Source organism: Podarcis raffonei, chromosome W (genome assembly GCF_027172205.1).
Source record: "Podarcis raffonei isolate rPodRaf1 chromosome W, rPodRaf1.pri, whole genome shotgun sequence".
NCBI lineage: Eukaryota > Metazoa > Chordata > Lepidosauria > Squamata > Lacertidae > Podarcis > Podarcis raffonei.
Window position 1 is genome coordinate 8,791,427 of NC_070620.1, and position 17,712 is coordinate 8,809,138.

The window sequence follows — 17,712 nt, forward strand, 5'->3', positions numbered from 1 at the left end:
TTAGACATAACACTTGGCTGGAGCATGACCGGGAACGCAGACGTAATCAAGATGGGGAACATCTGAGGGAAACACCTGCTGACACGTGTATTTGCAAACGCTGGAAATGTGCTTAGATGGAAAAACGTTAAGTTCAGGGTGGTTTCACTACTGTTTCCAATTGTTGACTTCTGCTAATAAAAGGAGCCTCTACAGAGCTAGCCGGCAGCTTGTTTGGAGCATGCTTATCAGCTTGCTCCTGCACAGCTCACCTGCATTCAACCTCCTGTCGTCTCCGTTATTCCTACAAGAAGGTTAATTGCAAGGAATGGAATGTGAGTTAGAAATAACTGGGAAAATAAAGCAGCAACAAGAGGAAATTATGGACACATTGACGATGGTGTGCGGGAAACCAATCTTTGGAAAAATTGTATTAAATTTGCTTTAATTTGTGGTTGAGTTGGTAAAATTTAGAAAATAATTAAAAACAATTTGGCAGCTAGTCTGCATCCTCCAGGCTTGTTTGGGCTTTTGGTGCAATATGAAAACACACCATAGCCAATGATGCATCATGATGCCTTCAACACTCTGGGAAAGTCTAGCATCCACCACCCTGAGCAGCTCCCAACACACACAAGAATGGCCTTTGAGGACAATGCAAGTATGAGGTGGCTGACATGATGTTGTGCCGCTTGGTGCCTGAAGAGTTTCACTTTTTTTCATGAATGAGAGTCATCCACTCTGCACATGGCACCTGTCTACAGAGACCCATTCAACAGGAGAGCTCCCATTCTTCCACTGACCACAGTGGGTGTGGGGGAGAGGGCAGGAGCACCTGAGCAGGGGCGTCCCCCACAGCTGGATGCAGAGTTATGTGGAGAAAGAGCTGTAAGTCACAAATTCCCTTTCCCTGGAAATTCAGACAGTTCCCCATGTATAGGTGTCACCTGGAAGCCCTGGACCTGCAGGTAATAAATTTATTAATAACTGTACAATGGTTGCAGTGTTGGACTTAAGAGCTGGTAATGCACCCAGTGTCAAGCTTCGGAGAAATGGCTTCCTCCCTCCCTTTGGCCATGCATCAGCAGAACAAAGCAATTAGAGTCCCTTACCAGTTTAAGATTGTTTAATGATCAGAGCAAAAGAACAACACAGCCATTCTTGGAGGAAAGGTGCTCCCAATTAAGCTTCCCTCCTACTTACCCCCACTTTATCTTCATCACTTCCCCTTCTTGCCACCTGATCTTGCAACCACTGAGCCTTCTGCATAGCAGCTCTCCTTACCCTGGGAGATATAGGCTGGACACTTTCCAGAGAAGGGGAGTGAGTTATCTCTCTCTCTTCCTGTTCTGCTTTTCCTAGCTGTTCCCCACTCAGCTTTGCCCAGCTGTTGTTTTCCAAACTATGTCCCTCTGCAAACTAATTCTCTAAATCTATACTACTCCATTGTTCCAGGGCAGCTTCAGGATCCTGGTCAGGAGCAGGAAGAGGTGGAGGTTCCCACCATTCCTCTTCAGAGCTGTAATCCTCAGTCTGGTCTCTGACACCCCCCCTCCTCTAAAGCTCTCCTCCTCCTCCCTCCACTCAGCCAGTTTGGGTTTATGGGGGTGACCTGCATGCACCCTTTGCAATTAGGGTGCATGAACCTGCTCTGCATACTCCCATGATCGCTCTGCGGACCCATACCTTTTCCACCCAATCAAGTACTACAACTTCTTCCGTCACCACTGAGAGTCTAAAATCTGCTCTACCTCATATTCCTCCTCTCCTTCCACTATGACAGGAGGTGGAGGAACTTCCGTAGGAGTCTGATACGGATGTGCAGGTACCACCGTCGATAACAAAGATCTGTGGAACATTTCCTCTTCATCCTGGAGAAGAGTGACTAGTGGGGTGCCACAGGGTTCTGTCTTGGGCCCGGTCTTATTCAACATCTTTATCAACGACTTGGATGATGGACTCAAGGGCATCCTGATCAAATTTGCAGATGACACCAAACTGGGAGGGCTGGCTAACACCCCAGAGGACAGGATCACACTTCAAAACGACCTTGACAGATTAGAGAACTGGGCCAAAACAAACAAGATGAACTTTAACAGGGAAAAATGTAAAGTATTGCACTTGGGCAAAAAAAATGAGAGGCACAAATACAAGATGGGTGACACCTGGCTTGAGAGCACTACATGTGAAAAGGATCTAGGAGTCTTGGTTGACCACAAACTTGACATGAGCCAACAGTGTGACGCGGCAGCTAAAAAAGCCAATGCAATTCTGGGCTGCATCAATAGGAGTATAGCATCTAGATCAAGGGAAGTAATAGTGCCACTGTATTCTGCTCTGGTCAGACCTCACCTGGAGTACTGTGTCCAGTTCTGGGCACCACAGTTCAAGAAGGACACTGACAAACTGGAACGTGTCCAGAGGAGGGCAACCAAAATGGTCAAAGGCCTGGAAACAATGCCTTATGAGGAACGGCTAAGGGAGCTGGACATGTTTAGCCTGGAGAAGAGGAGGTTAAGGGGTGATATGATAGCCATGTTCAAATATATAAAAGGATGTCATACAGAGGAGGGAGAAAGGTTGTTTTCTGCTGCTCCAGAGAAGCGGACACAGAGCAATGGATCCAAACTACAAGAAAGAAGATTCCACCTAAACATTAGGAAGAACTTCCTGACAGTAAGAGCTGTTTGACAGTGGAATTTGCTGCCAAGGAGTGTGGTGGAGTCTCCTTCTTTGGAGGTCTTTAAGCAGAGGCTTGACAACCATATGTCAGGAGTGCTCTGATGGTGTTTCCTGCTTGGCAGGGGGTTGGACTCGATGGCCCTTGTGGTCTATTCCAACTCTTTGATTCTGTGATTCTATTCTACGATGGGGTGAATCTTCATGAATGCAGGCAACTTGAGTCTAAAAGTCACAGGATTAATCTAATCTATCACTTCAAATGGACCCACTCTCTGATGCTCTAATTTATTGCATCTGCCTGTTTGCGGCAAATCGCATGTTGACAACCACACTTGATTCCCCACCTTGATCTCACGGCCAGGCTGTTGGTGAGCATCAGCTGCCTGCTTATAGGCCTCTTTGGTACAGTTCAGATGCTCCTTTAGTAACTCATGGATGGCTGCCAACTCCTCTATGAATTCTTCTGCGGCTAGCACTGACAAGGTGTCAGTTGGTGATGGGAGTTAGGATGGCATCTATAGCTAATGAAGGGGGTCTGCTGAGTTGAAATGTGCAGGGCGTTATTGTAGGCGCACCGGATCCGCTAAGGGGAGCTTGGCTACCCAATCATCTTGCTAGTAGTTTACGTAACACCTCAGGTATTGCTGCAATGTAGCGTTAGTCCTCTCTGACTCTCCATTCGTCTTGGGATGCCTGACAGAAGAAAGGCAGATTTCCACCTTGAGTAACTGCATGAGCTTTTACCAAAACTGCAAAGTGAATTGGGTTCTGTTGTTGTTGTTGTTGTTTAGTCGTTTAGTTGTGTCCGACTCTTCGTGACCCCATGGACCAGAGCACGCCAGGCACCTCTGTCCTCCACTACCTCCCGCAGTTTGGTCAAACTCATGCTGGTAACCTCGAAAACACTATCCAACCATCTCGTCCTCTGTCGCCCCCTTCTCCTTGTGCCCTCCATCTTTCCCAGCATCAGGGTCTTCTCCAGGGAGTCTTCTCTTCTCATGAGGTGGCCAAAATACTGGAGCCTCAGCTTCACGATCTGTCCTTCCAGTGAGCACTCAGGGCTAATTTCCTTAAGAATGGATGCGTTCAAGATGGCGGCAGGCTAGGCAGTCAGCTCCAGAGCTCCACAAATTTTAACTGAGTTTTAATTGATTTTATCTCGTTTTAACTTGCTTTAGACCAAGTATTTTATTTTTCTTAATCACAACTGTTTCTTTTAACTTGGAGCTTGCGAGCAGAAGAATGTTGAGCTGTGAGCAGAGAAAGTGCCGGATGAGTCAGCGCTTTGCAGATAAGGAATAATAGACGACACCATTAATCTTGAAAGCCTGTGACTCCCACGGCAAAGGAGCTCAACAAATTGGTTTTAATTACTTCCCTAGAGCAGCAGCAGCCTTGACGCTGCCCTGTCCGCCCGTCACTCGCTCGCCAGGTCTCTCCACAGTCTCACGTCCACCTGAGGCTGAAAGAAAGCGGCGAGAGTGGAAAGCTGCGAGGCTGCGAGGCTTCGGGTTGCTGTAACTACACTCCGAGAGGTGAAGAAGAAGTTTTCGGCAGAGAGGGGTGAAGAGAGAGGAGACGGAAGTTTAAATCAATCAAGCAAAAGCGGCTCTGATTTACAGCGGCGACGAGGTAAGACGCATTTGCCGGAGTTCATTTCGAATCCGCCGTAAACTTTGTGTTGCGGCTCCCAGCCTTTCAAGCTCTTGCTGAAGATTGTATCAGGGAGTTGGAGCCCATGCCAGGAGTTCACATTACCGAAAATTGTAAAGCCTGCATCGTAAATCAGCTTTAATGAGCAGATAACTGTATTCTCCGGCAGTCTTGGAAGCAGCCTCCGACTCACTGGCTTTCCGTCGGCCCACATCCGGTTGTATTTCTATTTTTACCATTTTTATTACCTTCTAAGCTCTGCTATTTTAAAAGACTCACAACAATGGGCCATGGCAAATGCCGAAGGGATTGTGACGAGGCTTCGCCCTCCCCAAGAACTAAACAATCAAAAACCGACCCCCCCGCGTCTGGCAAATGGAGTGTCCCCACTGATCATTGCTATAGGGTGAAAACTCAGAACCGTTTCTACCCTCTAATGTCTCCAGAAACAATGTCAACTCCAGAGGAATTATTTTTACCCCAGACTAAAACTGCGGACGGCAAGCTTGGAGGAAGAGGGAGTTTCCCACTGGGGGTGGTGCAGAACGCCGAGGACTGCGTTAGACATGAACAACACGAACATCTCCACCTTGTGGTCAGAACCCTTAATTGCATATTCAAGAAGATTGATGTGCTATCCTCCCAGCTATGTAACCTTGAACAGAAAATTGATAACCTCTGGTCAAAGTCTAAACCAACTGTAGATACGGGGGAAATGAAGTGCCAGAGGACCTTACCTTCAACCAAAAAAGGAAGTGAGATCCCTAAATATAAACCAAATCCTGCACTGAAACATCAAGCATTGTCCCTGCAACCTAAGAAAATCTGCCTAAATATCGGGGTAGGGTCAGCAAGGTGGCTCACCCTGGGTGGGGTTAAAAAGCAACTAAGCAATCTCCTAAATATAGAAATCACACAATGCGATCTCATTGCAGTATTACCTTTGAACCAGCACCTCAGGCAACAGAGAGTGATGCTTGCGTTTTACTCTCCAAGGATCCCTTCAGCTATCATCAGGCAGAAATCACTCTTAGCTAGGTATGATATCATCCCAACAAGAGTTTTTATGGACAGCATGATCCATCCCCTTCTACTTGCCGGCTACGGCACGGAGCGGACCCTGTCGGAGAGGTCGGGAGCACCTCGGGATATTGAGCCTCCTTTTCCGGAGGATATCCATCCGTACCGAAACTGGAATTACCCTACGTCCCCACGAGCTCTAAAGGAATCCACTGGCGCAAGTAATTCTCTGACCCCGCCGGAGGAAAGAGAGCTTTTAGCCACCTTTGGCGACCTTCCACCGAGGGAACAACAAGAAATAATTGATAGATTAGAAGTACTTAATCATCAGCTCATACATGTCCAGAAGAACGGAAAAGCCCTGCCCACTTTTCAGGATAACCTTGCCAGCTTTTCGAGTCGTGTTTTAAGGAAGCAGGAAGTCTTCCATATCTCAGTCCAGCTCCTAAACCCATGCCTCCCCCACTTGTGGGCAAAGCCCATCGACGGATGGCAGACCCAGGTTTTGCCTCACAAGTTGGCCTCTCATCCCAACTCTTGATAAATTTTGACTCGCCCTCCAAGAGTCCCCCGTTGAAGAGTGTAATTCAGAGTCCCTTCCACCAAAACAATTCCTTACCATCTAATTCATCAATGCCGGAATTGGAGTCCTCATATTCCCCTGAGCGGCATAGACCCGACATACAAACGGTACCTGTACGTCGAGCACCCCCAGTACCTTCGCTAGCATCAGGTCAGGGGAGTGTTCCACCTACATCAAAAAATGACCCGGATTTGACTGAAGACCCGGCTGGACATATAAATCAAATGGTTTCATTGGCGACCTTTAGACCTCGCGGTGGGGCAGTCTCAGCTAATCCTGTGGAGTCTCCTACTGAAGTGGCTACCCTTGGGTTAGCCAGCGGGAGACCCGCTTTGTTGCCCCAGTCTGAACACCCCACTACCAACTTCAAGATTAGGTACCTCCAGCAGGTGCCTGCCACGCAAAGTAAAATAACTGACTTTTTTGTGGGGTCTGCCCTGCCTCCAAAGGACCCACTTCTCTCCCTGAAATGACAGCGAATTGAACACAACAGGAACTCCCCCCTATCAGTCCTCAGCTGGAACATTGCGGGATGGAGGGGAAAAAAACATGAGCCAGAATTCTTGGAGTATATCAACCGGTTTCATATCATCTTGTTCCAAGAATCGTGGGAAGTAGAGAAAATTGTCCTAAATGGCTTTGAGCTTCTAGAACTCCCTGCCTGCCCCTCCCTGAAAGGAGGCCGCCCTAAAGGGGGCCTAATAATAGGCATCTCCCTCAACCTACATTCTAAATTTACTCTAGTACAGGCCTTGCCTCCCTACGCCCTTACCAGGCTGATTGCGGGGGAAAAGATCTCGCTCCTAGTTACAAATGTCTATTTGCCACCTGGGGGTTCTTCCCTCGAACTGGGCTCTAAATGGGGCTCGCTAGAAGAGCATTTGCTCTCATGCTATGTTAAGTTTCCTAACACCCCGGCCATAATAGGTGGAGATTTTAATGCCCGTACAGCAGCAAACTGGGACTCGCTGACCAAAGCCAAATGGTGGGTTACCCCAAACCTTGATAATTATGACCTGGAACACATCATGAAGAGAACTTCTAAAGACCACAGAGTAAATGAGGCTGGAGTACTCCTCTATCAAATGGCCATCCGTTTGAATTTGGTCCCCTTAAATGGCACATGCCTCCCCGACATTCCAGGGGATTTCACTCACCTGAGCGTTAAATCAAACAGCGTCCTCGATTACTTGTTGGTCTCTAGGGATCTACTTAAGTGTATTTCCACTTTTAAGATCGAGAATGTACAATTTAGTGATCATCTTCCCCTTGTTGCTAAGCTTTCCTTGAACTGGCAGCTGGAGGCTCATAGACATCCGACTCAGATAGTAACCAACGAATCTCTCCAAGTAAGAGGAATCAAATGGTCGGAGACACAGGTCCAAAGGTACCTGGAATTCTTTCAAAAAGAAATCCTCGGGCCCCATCCCAACATAGGCCCTGCCTCAGACGAGCATAGCATAGTGTTGAAGCGCTTCCACCATCATATGACTGATCTTACGTCCTTCTTCAGGTTACCACCCAAAAATTTAAATCGAAACGAGTATACTTACGGTGCCCCCTGGTATAATTCTCAGTGCAAACAAGCAAGACAGCGCCTCCGTGCTATATATAATGTATACAAGACCTCCAATGCATCTACTCTGCCAGCTAGCTATGCACATGCCAAGCAAGTTTACAAATGCACGCAGAAAATTGCCAAGCGTGAGTGGCAACATAATCGTTGGCAGGCTTTGATCACTGCTTCAAAACCACACAGATCCAGGGAATTCTGGTCTTTGATTAACAGAAGGGGGAGGAATTCCCCAAGGGCAGTCATCTCTGCACCGACATGGGAACTGTTCCTGAAGAGATGCTTCTCACAGGCAGATGCTCCCTCCGACCATCTGATGCACCTGTTTACCCACCTACCTATTTGGCCTCCCACCGATCCTGACGAAATAGCCAAGTTAATAGCTCAGCTGAAACCGGGCAAGGCCCCTGGGCCCGACCTGATCCCTGCTGAAGCCATCAAACTACACCCAAAATGGTGGGCCGGCATCTTGGCCAAAACCTTTGATGCAATCAATGCTTCCGGTCTCATCCCCAAAATATGGAAGGAGGCCATAATAGTACCAATTCATAAAAAAGGTTCTCCAACGGAGCCGGAAAACTACCGTAACATCAGCCTCCTTTCGATCATAGGGAAAATTTATGCCAGCTTTTTGCTGACTAAACTATTGCGATGGGTAGACGAGACTAACCAGATTGGTCACGAACAAGCAGGGTTCAGAACTAAACGCTCTACAATCGATCATGCGATAGTTCTTTATCACCTGGCACGGAAGTAGTCCTCCCCTCCCCGGGGCTACCTCTGTGCCGCCTTCTTAGATCTAAAGGCAGCCTTTGATAGCGTTCCTAGAAATATTCTTTGGGAGAAACTTGCGAAACAGGGCATTGATAGAAGACTCTTATGGCTCATAAGCCAGCTCCACGAAGGTACCCTTGCCAGAGTGAGACTCACTCCTGCGGGCGACCTCACAAATTCGATACCAATAAACAAGGGAGTGCGCCAAGGATGCATATTGGCTCCCTGCCTATTCAACCTATTCATCAGTGACATGCGAGCACCCCTAGTTAACTCATCTCCAAGTATACACGCGCCTAGACTAGCGGATTACCGCTGTCCACTCCTCTTATATGCGGACGACGCGGTAATTCTATCTTATACACGTGTTGGACTAACCAGAGCTCTGAAGATCTTTGCCACGTATTGTCAACTCAATCAATTAACCATCAACCATGCTAAGTCCAAGATTCTGATTTTCTCCAGAAGCCGGAGATTATACAAATGGAAGCTTGGTGGAGCAAAAATAGAGCAAGTCCTAAAATTTCAATACCTAGGAGTTATTTTTCAATACAATTTGGGGTGGAAAGCTCAAATTCAACACCTACTTAACAAGGCCAAAACCTTGTCATATGCGCTCCTCCGATTCTTCTTTTCAGATGGAGCTTTGCATGTTCCCTCGGCCCTAAAGGTGTTCAAGGCAAAAGTGGTTGCCGTGCTTGCTTATGCTGCCCCGCTCTGGGCCGTGATGTCAGATCTTGCTCCCCTCGAGACTCTGCAAAGCCAATTCCTACGTCGGCTCCTAATGCTCCCCCTGTGCGTAAGCAACGCAGCCATGCGACTAGAATTGAAGATCGCATCCTTAGAAACTTGTCTGTGGAAGCAAGTCTTCAATTACTGGTTATCACTGTGGCATAGATTACCAAACCATTACCTTGTCCAATGCTTATGGCGAGATGAATTCTCTAGCCTTTGGACTAGTAGAATTCATGCCAAACTCCTGAGTTATGGAATCTCTCCCTCAGATTCCCTAAAACTAGACCAAATCACTGCTCAAAGATTGATCCGCCAAAGACTGGATGACATCGATTTACAGCGAAATTATATGCTGGGGGGAGGTGTTTGCTCGCCCCAGAACATTGGTATCACTTTAACTTACTGCGTCCCATCATACCTCTCCTCCCTTTCGACTGTTGCCCATAGACTGGCCTTCACCAAAGCGAGGTTTAACGTTTTCCCCTCCAATGTCCTGAGACATAGATTCTCAAAGGGCCAAGCCCCCGCCGTGTGCGAATGTGATAAGGTGACGCCGGAGTCGCTCCAGCACATTATGTTCTTTTGCCCCTTGTTCAATGTGCCACGGGCAAATTTGCTGGGACCAATCATTCAGAAACTAGAGGGTACCCCACCAAAATTCCACCTTGCCCAAATCTTGCAGGACAAGGATACCCACACGACCCTGAAGGTGGCTAGATTCCTGGTCGCTGTCCTTTCCCAAAAGCGACGACAAGGAGCACTACAAGCTAATTAAGGCGTAGTATGCCTTTCCATCTTATAGTATTTTATTGTTATAGTGGTGTTTTAGCGACTGTTTTTTGTTTTTGTTTTTTTTCCCCTACGGCATAAGCTGTCACTTATGTGTTGTTTTTACCTGTATGGGCCTATGGCCGTAATAAATGAAATGAATGGATGCGTTTGATCTTCTTGCAGTCCATGGGACTCTCAAGAGTCTCCTCCAGCACCATAATTCAAAAGAATCAATTCTTCGGCGATCAGCCTTCTTTATGGTCCAGCTCTCACTTCCATACATCACTACTGGGAAAACCATGGCTTTAACTATACGGACCTTTGTTGGCAAGGTGACGTCTCTACTTCTCAAGATGCTGTCTAGGCCTGTCATTGCCCTTCTCCCAAGAAGCAGGTGTCTTTTAATTTCGTGGCTGCTGTCACCATCTGCAGTGATCATGGAGCCCAAGAAAGTAAAATCTCTCACTGCCTCCATTTCTTCCCCTTCTATTTGCCAGGAGGTGATGGGCCCAGTGGCCATGATCTTCGTTTTTTTTTATGTTGAGCTTCAGACCATATTTTGCGCTCTCCTCTTTCACCCTCATTAAAAGGTTCTTTAATTCCTCCTCACTTTCTGCCATCAAGGTTGTGTCATCTGCATATCTGAGGTTGTTGATATTTCTTTCGGCAATCTTAATTCCAGCTTGGGATTCATCCAGCCCAGCCTTTCGCATGATGTATTCAGCATATAAATTAAGTAAGCAGGGAGACAAAATACAGCCTTGTCGTACTCCTTTCCCAATTTTGAACCAATCAGTTGTTCCATATCCAGTTCTAACTATAGCTTCTTGTCCCACATAGAGATTTCTCAGGAGACAGATGAGGTGATCAGGCACTCCCATTTCTTTAAAAACTTGCCATAGTTTGCTGTGGTCGACACAGTCAAAGGCTTTTGCATAGTCAATGAAGCAGAAGTAGATGTCTTTCTGGAACTCTCTAGCTTTCTCCATAATCCAGCGCATGTTTGCAATTTGGTCTCTGGTTCCTCTGCCTCTTCTAAATCCAGCTTGCACTTCTGGGAGTTCTCGATCCACATACTGCTTGAGCCTTCCTTGTAGAATTTTAAGCATAACCTTGCTAGCGTGTGAAATGAGTGCAATTGTCCGGTAGTTGGAGTATTCTTGGTCTCTCCTTACAACGCAGTTAGTTTGCCTCCAGCGAAGTTATCATCTCTTGTCCGCTGTAGAAATTCAGTGCTATCCCCTACCGATCCTACAACCAACTGCAGGTGTGTTGGCTTCAAGATATGCCTATATACTGAGACTGGTTCAAGCTCCTGGTACTCTGGCTTCCTCAAAAGGGCATCTGCCCCCTGATTCTGACTCCCAGCCACATACTGGACTCTGAAATCAAACCTGGCAAAGACCTGCGCACAGCGAATCTGTCTCTGTTTCAAACACCTTGCCGTCTGCCAATACTCTAGATTATGATGGTCAGTGTGCACCTCTACCTGGTGCTGCACCCCTTCCAGGAAATGTCTCCACACTTCAAAAGCTTCCTTGATAGCTAAAAGTTCCTTCTCCCAAATGGTGTAGTTCTGCTCAGAAGGTGACCAGATGAAGGTTGCCACCCGGGTCAGCCTGCAGCAACACCGCAGCCATCACCCTGTCTGAAGCATCCATTTCCACGATTAGTGGCCTGTGTGGGTCTGCATGTGCTAGATATACCTCTGAAGAGAACATGGTTTTGAGCTGTTCAAATGCCCGTCATGCCTCAGTTGTCCACTGGAAAGACTTTTTACCCCTCAATCTGTGAGAGGTGTAGTTAGCCTTGAATAGGCTGGCAGGAACTTGCGGTAGTAGTTTGCGAACCCCTAGAATCTCTGCAAGTCTTTCTTTGTTTTGGGTTTGTGCCACAACACCACACTCTCTACCTTTGCGGATCCATGCACACCCCTCAGGCGAGAGTCTGTAACCCAGGAAATCTACAGATGAGACATGGAATTGGCACTTTTCCAACTTCGCATAAAGCTGGTGTTCTCTCAATCGTTGCAGCACCTGTCACGTCGGACGTGTTGCTCTGGGTTCTCTGAGTAAATCAGCACATCATCGAGATACACCACCACAAACTTATCTACTAGACCGCTGAGGATGTAGCTGATGAATGCTTGGAACATTGCTGTACCTGACTGAAGTCCAAAAGGCATGATCAGATATTTGAAGCTGCCGTACCTGGTGCAGAACATCGTCTTCCACTCATCTCCCTCTCCCACGTGGATTAAGGTGTAGGCCCCTCTCAAATCCAGCTTTGTGTAGATCTTCGCTGACCACAACCTTTCCAATAGATCCCCGATACGTGGTAGTGGACAGCGATTGGACACCATTATCCGGTTAATCTTTCTATAAACGAAGTTCTGTGGTGTCCTTTTTCTTCATGAAGAGTACAGGAGATCCACTTGGTGCCATGGAGGGTCTGATGAAGATTCTTCTCTAAAATCTCCCTCAAGGCCGCCAGCTCTACTTCCAACATTGAATAGAGGCAACTTATGGGCAGTTTTGCACCTGGCACAAGGTCTATTTTATGGGGCGGCAACTTGTCTGCTTCTTTTTCACAAAAGGCATCTCGGAAGGACTGGTATTCTTGGGGCAGTTGGCTCTCCTTACCCATTAAGGACCCAGCACTCCTGCACCCAATACTGCTGCAACTTCCAAGGGTCTGTAGCCCAAAAAATTGAAGTGACAATACGCTGAAGCAAACATTATGGATCTCTGTCCCCAGGCGATAACATGATCATGTCTGGACAACTAGGTCATCCCCAAGACTAGAAGGTATGTGGCCAGCTTTGCCACATGGAAAATAGCTTGCTCACGGTGGCCAGGTAGCTCCAAGTTCAAAGGCACGGTTGCACAAGAGACCACCCCTGACACCAGGGGTCTCCCATCTATGGTTTGTACTTTCAATGGGGTGGATAATTTATGCATGGATATGCCATGTTCCTTAGCAAATTCCACATCCACAAAATCCGCTGAGGAACCTGAATCTATGAGAGCTCGCAACTGCATTCTGCACCCATTTGGGAACTGTAGCACAGCAAGCACTGTGAGACTGGGAACCGCCCGTGGAGATGGAGGCTCTGCAGCTGACCTTCCTCCCAGTTCTGGGCCTCTTACTGGAACTGGGGTCGGCCGTTTCCTGCCTGCTGTCCCACAGGGTGGCCCTCCCTCCACACTAGCTCCAGAAAGAGATCTCACTGGGGTTTTGGCTGGCAATTCCTGGCCGTGTGGTTAGTTTTCCCACAATAACAGGAGAGCCGCTCCCTTCTCCTCCTCTCTTTCTCCTCTGTGGCCACATGTGGCGCCCACAAGCAGTGCCAAGCTGCATCGGCTCTTCTTCTGGCTCGCTCCTTGGCAACCCTTCCCCCCCCCGGCTCTCTGACATGAAGGATAGCCATGCCCCCCAATTTCACTGGCATCCAGAAAAGGGGCTTCCATTCCTCTTTCCTCTCTTGCAGCCTTTGATCCATTCTCAATGTCATGTGCATAAGCTCCTCCAGGGAAGAGGGAGGGGCCATCCTAGCCAGCTCATCTAGCAGAGTCCCATTTAGCCCCACCCGATAAACCGCCATTAGAGCCTCCTGATTCCAATTTAATTCTTGTGCGATTAAATTGAATTCCGTGGTATAAAGCATTACAGAGGAGTCCCCTTGACACAATATCAGAATTTTCCTGTTGGCAGCGGATTGACATTCAGGGTCTTGGAACATCAAATCCAGCTGCATCATAAAACTGTTCAAATCCGACAAACATTGGTGCTGATTAACCATTAGGGGTATTACCCAGCGTCTTGCTACTCCTTCTAAGAGGTTAATCAGAAAGAAAACATGCTCAGAATCATCTTTGAATTCTGTCTCTCCCCCCTCCTGCACTCTGAAGAGCAACATCATATTCGCTTTGAACCCTGGATAATCCATCACTTTGTCACTGAACTTAGCTGGTGTGATGGGGGGGGGGGTCTCGCAGCTCGCCTCACCAATTATTGCATGCTTGCCAGGTGCTGCTGATTTACTGTGTTTGTCAGACTTTCTACATGACCTCTGAGTACCAAATTCTGTTGAATTAGCCACTGTATCTATGCTTCTTCAGTCTCACCGCTGGCCTGTGGCCCAGCCAGTGCTGCAGCACCCAATGGCAAAGGAAGGTGTGGGTGTGGGCTGCCCTGGGTGTCATCACTGAGGGAGGGGGACAAAAATAACTCCTGCACTTCTCCGCCTTCCTTGCCTGCTCGCTTTGGCACAGTAAGTCTCTGCGGAGGAAAGCCACTTCCCTCTGCAGGAACCGGGAGAGTCTCAGTGCAGCCAGAAGGGCAGAGAGTGAGGCTCCCCCTGGAGGCCAGGAGCGGAGGCGGGAAACTTTCTGCCAGGTTTCAGCTGCCTGGAAGGTTTCTAAGGCTTGAATGAGTTGAAATGGGCTGAGGCTGTTTGGGACAGGTTTCCTCAAGGGCTGCTTTTCTGGTATTGTCGGGGGTGGTGTGGGAGTGAGTTAATACTTTTTGCTGGGTCTGGGTTGCTCTGGGTTTTATGACTGCATGGTGCAAAGTGATGCTACTTAGTTATTTACTGTGTATTTATTTAATATATTTATATCCATCCTTTCTCCAAGTTGGAATTCAACTTCAAACTTTTAAAATCATCATTATGTAAAATGTAATGTAATAAAAACAAACTAGTTAAAAACAATAAGTAAAATACATTAAAACACATTTTGAACCAGCAATTAAAATCCAGTTTGCCCTGACAGCAACCCAGTGATTACAGTTGCAATCGAAATTATTCAACCTGCATTGCAAATCATGTTTATTACAGACTTTCAGCTGTTTGCAATGAGCAAATCAAACAAAAGCAATTGAAACAATAATAGTAATAGTAATAATAGTAGTAGTAATAATAATAATAATAATAATAATAATAATAATAATAATAATAATATTAATATATTTATACCCTGCCCATCTGGCTGGGCTTCCCCAGTCACTCTGGGTGGCTTCCAACAAAATATTAAAATACTGTAATACATCAAACATTAAAAGCTTCCCTAAACAGGGCTGCCTTCAGATGTCTTCTAAAAGTCTGGTAGTTGTTGTTCTCTTGGACATCTGGCGGGAGGGCGTTCCACAGGGCGGGTGCCACTACCAAGAAGGCCCTCTGCCTGGTTCCCTGTAACTTGGCTTCTCGATGGGGGTGGAGATGCTCCTTCAGGTATATTGGACTGAGGCTGTTTAGGGCTTTAAAGGTCAGTACCAACACTTTGAATTGTGCCCAGAAACGTACTGGGAGCCAACGTAGGTCTTTCAGGACCGGTGTTATGTGGTCTCAGCGGCCGCTTCCAGTCACCAGTCTAGCTGCCACATTCTGGATTAGTTGTAGTTTCTGGGTCACCTTCAATGGTAGCCCCACATAGAGCGCACTGCAGTAGTCCAAGCGACAGATAACAAGAGCACAAGATGCTTCAAGTGTTCTCCCCAAATTCAGCTGAAATTGCAACTTATACTGGCTTCTCTAGTCTCACTATTATTCAACCCCCTGAATAGAATCCCTCACAACAGCACAAATACAACAGGTGTTGTCTCAAGCACACTTGATGCAACTAATCAAGGGTTCCGTCAGTTGCACCAGGTGTGCTTGAGCTGGAACACATGAAATACCTAAGCTGGCTGTGGGGTTGCTGAGTGTCAAAACTGAATGCATGTTAGAAATATGGCTAAGTCAAGAGAATGGTCCAAGAAGGTAAAAGAAGAGATTATCGCCCTTCACAGACAAGAAGCAAGATACAAAAAGATAGCAAAAGGCACTGAATGTTCCTAAAGACATCATTGGAAGCATAGTTCACAGGTTCAAAGTTAAAGGAACAGTGGTTACAGTACCTGGAAGAGGAAGAAAAATGAAGCCTTCTGTGGCAACAACCATATTTCTGAGAAGGCAGGCTGGGAAAAACCCTTGAGTGACTGCAAAACAGCTGCAGCAATACTTGGTGGCAGCAGGGACTGGGGTTTCAGTGAGCAAAGTAAGGCATGTACTAAACACATAAGGTTTCCATGCCACCAGAACTCCAAGACGTACACCACTACTGACCAAAAAGCACAATGAAAGTCGATTCCAATATGCTCAAGATCATATAAATAAGCTACAGAAGTTTTGGGATTCTGTTCTGTGGAGTGATGAAACAAAATTGGAACTTTTCAGCCCCATGAATCAGCGCTGTGTCTGGAGGAAGAAGAATGAAGCACACGCTGAAAAGAACACTCTGCCTACAGTGAAGCATGGTGGAGGCTCGGTGATGCTCTGGGGCTGCTTTGCATCCGTTGTGTTGAGCTATATCAATTGCTTTTGTTTGATTTGCTCATTGCAAACAGCTGAAAGTCTAACTTTTGATAATAAACCTGATTTGCAATGGGGGTTGAATAATTTTGATTGCAACTGCAGAATCCTCTGCTGCATAGTTTCCCAAGGCTTGTCTGAATGGGAAGGGCTTAGTCTGCTGATGGAATAATAAAAAAGGGAGCTAGTCTACCCTCTCTTGGGAAGGATTTCTACAATATGGGGAAACCCACCAAAAAGGCAATCTCTTGTGTCACCATTGACTGTGCCTCTAGTATTGATGGAAGACCGAAACTTGATACCAGCACATAGGGAAAACTCCCAAGATCAGGCAATGCAGAACCACCTTCCCATAGTTAAAGTGTTAACATTCCCATGCATATAAATATTTATTGCAGGGGGTTGGATTAGATTACTCTTGGGGGTCCCTTCCAACTTTACAATTCTATGATTCACGCTGCTTACCTTTGCCTATGACCAAGCCACATTTGTCAGCTGGCACTGTGTAGGTGATTTCCTGTATGCCCCCAGGGGTGCCAATGCTCCAGTCTCCACGTCCGTGCCCCCTTCCCCGGGCCACAAGGCTTCCAAAACCATCACGCTCCTTGAAGTGGGAAGAAAATGACACACCCATTAACATACTGGGATTTAGAATCACAGAATAATAGAATTGTACAGTTGGAAGAGACCCTGAGGGTCATCTAGTCCAATCCCTTGCAATACAAGAATCTCAACTAGACCATCTATGAGAGACTGGCAAGAAAACCTTAACAATACTATCTCAGATTTTTTTAAGTGCGTGTGAAACAGTAGCAGCTTGTACACAAATGTAAGTTTGGTTTGACTTGATGGGCAAGGAGAACTCCACAAAGGGTTGGTCTGTTAAGGAAATTTGCTTTACAAAGGCGTCCACTGATGGTTACTGTCTTCTTCTGTCAGTATTTCACACAAGAGGGAAGGTTAGCCTCAGCTTGGGAGACAGAGACAAAGCGGGTGGTGAGCTGAGATATACTTGACCTCTCTTTTCCTGCTTGGCAGGGGGTTGGACTCGATGGCCCTTGTGGTCTATTCCAACTCTATGATTCTATGATTCTTATGGTTCTAGATATGACCAACAACCAAAACTCAATGCAAAAGGATGGGGGCAGGGAAAAGCAGAGGGCAGTCTGGTGATCTGAGCCAACAAAATCAGTTAGTTGAGCATCTGTGGCTGCTCGCTGCATTAGGCCAACCTCTCAGCAGCTTTCAATACCATCGACCATGGTATCCTTCTGGAGCGACTCTCCAAACTAGGGGTGGGTGGCACTGCTTTCCAGTGGTTCAAGTCCTACTTGGATGGTTGTTCCCAGGGTGTGTTACTTAGGGAATGCTTTTCAGCCCCATGGAACCTTCAATGTGGGGTTCCACAGGGCTCAATCCTATCCCTCATGTTGTTTAACATCTACACAAAACCGCTGGGTGGGGTTATCTGGAGGTTCGGAGTACATTGTCAGCAGTATGCTGACGGCACTCAGCTCTATTTCTCCTTTACATCTGCAGGTGAGGCAGTGCTGGACCAGTGTCTTGCCTCAGTAATGGACGGGATGAGAG

At 47.0% G+C, this 17,712-nt stretch overlaps 1 protein-coding gene across 9 annotated transcripts in view; it reads right to left on the bottom strand.

Moving 5' to 3' along the window:
- Window positions 1–17,712, bottom strand: part of LOC128406015 (far upstream element-binding protein 3-like) — a 332,867-nt gene that overhangs the window by 104,776 nt on the left and 210,379 nt on the right. For all 9 annotated transcript variants that reach the window (XM_053373066.1, XM_053373069.1, XM_053373070.1 and 6 more), the window contains one exon: window positions 16,588–16,726. In XM_053373066.1, the coding sequence (XP_053229041.1) occupies window positions 16,588–16,726 (139 nt within the window). The remainder of the gene's footprint in view (window positions 1–16,587; window positions 16,727–17,712) is intronic.